A 7,406-nucleotide genomic window follows, 5' to 3' on the forward strand; every position below is an offset into this window, starting at 1 on the left:
ACTGTATGACTTTTTAATTTTTCTGTACTAATAACAAAAATTGATACCGTGCTATTTTTGACGACAAAATACGATGGTACAGTAATCTCATTGGTACAACACCATTTAATAGAATACAAATTGAAATGGATTTCAAAATAATTGTATTCTGTTTTTATTTACATTTTACCTAACATCCCCACTTCAATGGGATCAAGGTTTGTATTACAACAAATTGATCAGTGAAAGAAGTTGTGGCTTACCAACAAACATCTTGACATCACTAACACTGAAGCTTGGATCAGGCATCCTGTGAAAAGAAAAAAAAATGTTACTATGTCTACTTTATACAACAAAGGATGAGTGCTTCATTTGGGGGGCGGGGGAGCAGAGAGGAGTGGAGTAAAAACTGCAAGAAAACTTTTTTACTTAAGTCCGAGTCCATCAATTTTCTCAAAGATGATTGGGTCTCTCAGGCCACCTCTTTGGATGAACTCGTACGTTAAATCTAAAAGAGAGAAATTTTAAATATTACAGAAGGAATTTTAGAACTGTTCCAATAAATACCCAGAATGATTATACAAAATTTCCCATCACTTCTTCATCAACCCTGTTTCCTTCACCAACATATCAATTACAATCGCCACCAATCATAACTCGCTCTCTGTCTGGGATACCCAGAACTACTTCATTTAGCTCCTTACAGAATTTCTCTTTCACCTCTAGGTCACATCCTACTTGTGGGGCATAGCCGCTACGCACATTATACATAACATCTTCAATTTCAAGTTTCAGCCTCATCACGCGATCTGATACTCTTTTCACCTTCACATTCTTAGCTAACTCTTTTATATATATATTAAAAAAAAAAAAAAAAAAAAGAAATTACACCATGGTAAAATAATTTCAACCCTGCCCCTAAACTTCTAGCCTTACTGCCTTTCCACAATATATATCAACCTTTCTCCTAATCATCATGTCAACCAACTCCCGAGATTTTCCTCTTCAGTTTCTGCCTAAGAACCAGCTTTCTACCTCTCCATCTTCGACCCACAGTCGCTGAATTTCCACCGGTTCCCTACAGGTTAACAGTGCCGGGGGCGGATGTTGTTAACCTGGGCCACCACCGATCCGGTATAGAATTCTTCCGATGAACGCTCATATTCTAAGCTGGGTGCCCTTCCTGGCGCAACCCTCTGCATTTATCCGGGCTTGGGACAGGACAACAGTTTGCAGTGGCTTGTGGCCCCCATAGGGCTGCATTATTCCCGCTGGTAAATGGAGTATTAGAAAAATAAATAAATAAAAATCGACCCATTTTCCACATCTAGCTTCAATCAAATATTGATTGAATTGAGCTTCACGATGTATCACCTGGCGCTACCTCTAATTGTAACATTTTTTAACAGATTAAAACTGTTCCAACTTTACACTATACAGCTCGTTCCTCTGCCAAAATGTATTTCCAAATTTGAGGAAGAAAAAAAAAAGCTTTCCAACTTCCTGGAAACAACAGGCCCATCAAAACTTTCCACAGGATTTTTTTAAAGTTATTATTAGCATTATTACTCTTCTACCTTTTCCTTGCATGCGAATGATCCGATCAGAGTTGAACCTCTGGCTGTAGACTTTCTCCTCCAGATCAAACATTCTCCTTCCATCAATTTCTTCATCTGAGATTACATCCTCTTGGTATCGCCGCCGGGTACCAGACCGCTGAAGAGAAAAAGAAATCTTGGTTAAAAAAAAAAAAAAAACATTATGTAAGTAAATATATGTGACAAACTAAAACACATTTTCAGAGAAAGTCTGCTAAAATGTAACAAAATTAAGCAAGTATTAATACCCCCCAAAATGTACAGCAACTCATAAGGGGTGAGTGACCAAAATAATCAATAGTCAAACAATGCATTATATGCCAGGAGAGGCGAAGGGCTAAACCCCAAAAGATCCGCTGCCATCGTACCCCACAGCAGAAAGACCATGGGAAGTATTTGTGCACAGAGAACTCCCAGGATCCACATCATCATAGTCGATGAGCAAAGCAAGATTTTTTTTGCTTGAGAGACTACACAGCTGCACCTCATCTGCCATCATTGCAAAGCTCAAGTCAGGCTTCAATCGCCACTTCTGTCATCAGCAGCAACGGACCCTGCTACAACTCCGAACTCAGACACTTCACCAAGGCATGGGATTTCAAGCACACAGCAACAAGCCCTTGTTACCAACAAAGTAATGGACTTGCTGAGAGAACAGTCCAGACAGTAAAACACATACTGGACAAAGGCGCACCTGGACACAGTGACTTGTGCGACAGACTACTTGAGTATAGGAATACACCTGTCGACAACTTAAAAAGTCACCAGCTCAACTCTTTATGAGTAGACTGGTACGCTCATTGCCTACGTCAAAACAATTGCAGCCGCAAGTCACACCTCAGGAAGCTGTGCACAAACTGAGACGAGAGCGTCAACACCACCAACAGCTACACGACAACAGATCTGTAAAAACCACTACATCACCAAAGCTGCCAAATTGTACGGAAAGTCTGTATTTTGTGACAGAAATCACTAAACATTGACTCATTGCGGCACAAACACTGCTTGTTCCAGATATTGGGGCGGGAATCCAGTGTCTGACATTATGGGTCCGTCCACATTGAACAACTGCTTGATGCACGCCATTTAATTCCGTCCCCCGGTTGCCAAGCCACGTGCATGTTCACAAGTCACAAAGGAAGACTGATGTTCGAGAGCTTCCTGAGAGAGATAGGAAAGTGATAACTTCGCTTTGGTTATTTATTTTTATATGCCTTTCCTAGTTTACAATATGTGACAACATCAGTGCATAGTCCTTCAGTGAACGTGTTGAGTGAATGTGAACCTCAGGGCTGATTCATGCACTGAATGCCCATGGAAAGGGGGACCCACGTTACCCTTTTGGGCGGTTGTCAGGTAGGTCTGGCTGGAATCACATTTTCACAGCGTAACCAACTTTAAACAACAAAATTAACAGCCCAATTAATGCGCATTTCGAGATACAAATTTAAAATAATACATCCACACGGGACGCCGCATCTGAATCGGAAATGAATTAGTTCGTCACTGTATTTGTCACTTCAGAACGTGGGCAGGATCAAAGTATACAACTATTAATGATAAATGTGTAATATTAGATAACCTTTATTAGTCCCAGAATGGGGAAATTTACATTTTTTCAGCAGCAATTGTGGATATAGGAAATATATATAGCATGCAAGAGAAGAGGTAATTATTTGCTAAAAACAAAGTTTATCAGCTTGAACATTAATTATCTTGTAGTGTATATTCAATTAAATATAGGTTGAACATGATTTGCAAATCATTGTATTCTATTTTTATTTATGTTTAACACAACGTCCAAACTTCATTGGAAGTCTATTTCTGTATTTAACACATACATAAGGCACAGCGTATTATTGGGCGCAGGCATGGTAAAACATACGCTAGCTTAAAACATACGGCAGCATGCATGCACGCTAAAACAATATTTTTAAAAAGGCAGCAGGAGCAAAACTGAGTTTGGAGTTCTTTATTTAAGTATTTAACAATATACTCGCGTTATTATTATTATTTTTTTTTAATCAATCCTGATCCACAAATCCAAAGTCCTCATGTTCTGTATCCGAAATGACCAGCTGGGCAAGTTCTCCAAGCATGGCGGGTTCCCTCTCGTCATTGCTTTTACGAAAGCTCGAACAACAGTGCAAGCAGACACGTTAGCCTCAAGCATCCGCAATCCATTCACAAATTGTGGCGTAACTCGCCCAGCGCTGCCTCCTAGACTGAGTAAAACTGTGTTCGCCATCTGTCATCCATCGCTCCCACGCCACTCGCAACTTCACTTTGAACGCCCTGTTTACACCGATGTCCAGCGGTTGGAGTTCCTTCGTCAAGCCTCCCAAAATGATGGCAAGCTCGGAGTTATTGCACTCAGTCGAATGGTGACTGTAGAGACACTTCTCCCGGCTGTTCTTTGCTCATTAATACATTGCTCGAGTTGGTCTTCCAACTCGGGCCACCTCGTCTTGTTTCCGCGGAAATTCAGCTTCGTCTTCTTGACTTGGCGAAGCTCTTTTTCCTGCTTCCTCCACTTGCGAACAATGGATTCGTAGATCTTGAATTCTCTCGCGACTGCTCTATTCCCATGTTCCTCCGCGTAACTGATACCTTGCAGTTTAAACTGTGCTTCGTAAACGTGTCTCTTCGTAGGTGCCATTTTCAGGGGTCCTTAGCCAAAGGGATGTTGTTTTGCACAATGCACATACCGGCACTATATACCTACTGGGGGCGTGGCTTTAGCGTCCTCCTTCACACGTACCCTTCCCCCTTTAATGGACGCATGGCTCCTCCGCTTTTCCTCTGTGTAACCAGCGTGTCGGCAGGAAATGCTCCCAGTCAGTCCAGGGGACCGCTCATCACACAACAATTATAGCTTTTGGAACTCGGTGCACACACGGCGCGCCGCATTATAAGGCGCCCTGTCCATTTTGGGAAAAATTTGAGACTTTTAAGTGCGCCTTATAGTCGTGAAAGTACGGTAAACTACTTCAGTCTATCAGCAATGTTATTTATTTGTGCTGGATTGTAATTTTGGCATTTGAGATCTGATTAACCTGCTTTAATAGATGTGTGGGGTTTTTTTGTTAACCAGGGTTGAAAACAAAACTGGCAAAGGTGAATTAATTCATTGAGGCAGATATGTTTGATGATGGAATGTCAAAATCTCATATACTGCTACTTTGATTCAGGAGGCAACTGCGTCCATCATTACAAGCTTAATGTCATAAAAACTAAATTACACTTTGACAAAGCTTGGAGCCATAATTTATTAACATTATGATTGACTGTTTCACAGAAATGTTAATGAGAAAATTTGAAAATATGGAAATTCAGACACATTTTTCGAGAAGTGAATTTTTATAGGTTGGCAACTCTGCATCACCAACCACCAGGTATTCCCATCTGCTTTAGGCAGGAAGACAGATGCTGAAAACCTGCAATAGTGACCTAACTTGAAAACACCCAGAAGTTCCCACAAAAAAACACAGGACAGACACTCAAACGCAACCGCAGACATCTCATCCAAAGCCATGATTGGAACACTTTTGAAACAATAGAACCGAATGACCAAAGATGGAGCCAAACACCAGTGATGCAACAACTCCACAAACAGCTGAGGAAGGACCATACACAGATTGACTCTCAAGGCCTCTTTATACTCCTACAGCGCCCACCCTGCATCACGTGACCGACGCATTGAGCCACGCTATGTGTCACTTGATGCGCACACGGCAAAAATTGTTGCTGCACGTAGAATGCCGCGGAGATCATCTCTCGTGATTGGTCCGTTTTAGTCACATGTTTTGATGATGTACTCAGCACTCCCCTTGGTTCCACATACCACCTACGCCGCCACCTTCTTGATCGATTTTGCAGCATAATTAAACGTATCATCTGATCATCTAGGTCCATTTGTTCTAGCAGACACTCTTCCAGGGTCGCCATTGTTGTGGCTTGGTTCCAAAAACATCTACCGGAAATGGCCAAAAAATGCAAAGGAAACTCCTCCCTGTGGTGTCCTAGCCAATACCAGCTATAGCGACACCCACAACTTGGAGAACTGCAGTACATTTTCAAAACTGCGCACGTGGGTTGCGCTCAAGTATAAAAGCACACTGCATGCTGGATAGCCGCAGTGACGTTAGCGCGGTCACCGCCCGCGATAGTATAAAGAAGCCTTCAGAATGACCAGCAGCGATCTGCATACACAAGCAGATACGGCCACACCATCAAGCCAAGAGGTATTCTTCATATATAAATAACTGATGGGAAATTTTATATATAAAATCCATAAGGGCAACAATGGCGGATGACTGGTTAGCACATCTGCCTCACAGTTCTGAGGACCCGGGTTTAAATTCGGCCTCGTCTCTGTGGAGTTTGTGTGTTCTCCCCGTGCCTGCGTGGATTTTCGCCAGGTACTCCGGTTTCCTCCCACATCCCAAAAACATGCATGGTAGGTTGATTGGAGACTGTGAGTGTGAATGGTTGTTTGTTTATATGTGCCCTGCGATTGGCTGGCAACCAGTTCAGGGTGTAGCCCGCCTCTCGCCCAGAGTCCGCTGGGATAGGCTCCAGCACGCCCACGACCCGAGTGAGGATAAGCGGTATGGACAATGGATAAATGTACCAGCTATGTTTGTGTTCATTAACTTGTTCCAAACAATTGTGACAAAAGCATTACTGCGTCACGTTTATATTTTCAGAAAAGCAATTTTACAACTTTGTTTACTTAACAGATAAAGTTGCAAAAATGGCTAAGTCATACTGTTGTATATTTTCTTAAAGTGTCAATTAAATTTGCTTATTACAGCTCTGCTATCGTAGTGTATTGATGTTATATCACGTGCCATTTTTTTTTTATTATTATTAGAAGGGACATACAGTATAACGTTCCCATCTGATTTTGTCAAATGAATGTCCCCTACTTTGTCGCCGTAGCGTTGTACAAGATACCACGAGATCGAGAGCTGCATTGCGTGATCCAAGATGGCCGAATAAAGAGCACACAAAAAGGAGTAACTGCGTCCCGAGTTTATCATTATCTACACACAACATACCAAAGGGTACAAAACATTGCACCCAGCTATACATAAAAATGCTTAAGAGTCAAACGAGAGTTTGCAGATGGCAGTCAAGTGATCTGTGGTTTATTTTGCCACTCAAACATGCATAGAAAGAAAATCACGAAGAGCCGAGAATAACCAGAGCACGTAACAGCAATTTATAGTAGATCAAATTCATGAAATTTGAGTTGGAAAATATGAGCCATCATGGGGGGGTTTAAACAACGTCAAGGAACAAGGGACCTGGGCAGCCGTTCGTCCTAGAAATGTCTCTCTTCGTCCACAATCTAATTACACCATCCACCCATTCATTTTCTATAATTAGGGAAACCTCCAAGTCTTCTAACGCGTGTAATTGCTCTTTCGAGAAATGTTGAAGTCGTGATCAAAACTCGGACACCTGTTCGACATCATTAGTGGTGTACGGTGAAAAAACGCGAACGCAGTTAAATACGGAAAACGGCGGTTCGAACGCCACTCAATATGCGCAATCACGAGTGTGTCTCTCGAGAGACAGTCAGCGGGCGGATACAAACATACATATTTAGAGACTGATAAAAATGTTATATCTTACCCCCATGTTCTCACGAGTTAAGTTGTTTTCGATATTGTTTTATTATCCCTTCTTCTTCTTCTTCTTCTTCTTCTACTACTACTACTTCTTCTTCTTCTACTACTACTACTACTTCTTCTTCTTCTTCTTCTTCTTCTACTACTTCTTCTTCTTCTTCTTCTTCTTCTTCTTCTTCTTCTTCAGTTA

At 41.7% G+C, this 7,406-nt stretch overlaps 1 protein-coding gene across 7 annotated transcripts in view; it reads right to left on the reverse strand.

Annotated features, from left to right (window-relative positions):
• The window catches only part of kdm2aa (lysine (K)-specific demethylase 2Aa), a 163,698-nt gene extending 156,375 nt beyond the window's left edge, over positions 1–7,323 (reverse strand). For 6 of the 7 annotated variants that reach the window (XR_009768688.1, XR_009768689.1, XM_061678380.1 and 3 more), the window contains exons 1-4: positions 7,221–7,323; positions 1,557–1,695; positions 409–487; positions 243–289 (exon numbers count right to left, since the gene is read on the reverse strand). Coding sequence is in view for 5 of the 7 variants with exons in the window: in XM_061678380.1 (XP_061534364.1) it covers positions 243–289; positions 409–487; positions 1,557–1,695; positions 7,221–7,226 (271 nt within the window). In the remaining 2 variants the exon portion in view is untranslated. Of the gene's footprint in view, positions 1–242; positions 290–408; positions 488–1,556; positions 1,696–7,220 lie in introns of those variants that run through there. The other variant, XM_061678383.1, reaches the window with a different exon arrangement.
• Positions 7,324–7,406: the final 83 nt, after the last annotated feature.

The sequence above is a fragment of the Phycodurus eques genome, chromosome 6 (assembly GCF_024500275.1).
Source record: "Phycodurus eques isolate BA_2022a chromosome 6, UOR_Pequ_1.1, whole genome shotgun sequence".
Lineage (NCBI taxonomy): Eukaryota > Metazoa > Chordata > Actinopteri > Syngnathiformes > Syngnathidae > Phycodurus > Phycodurus eques.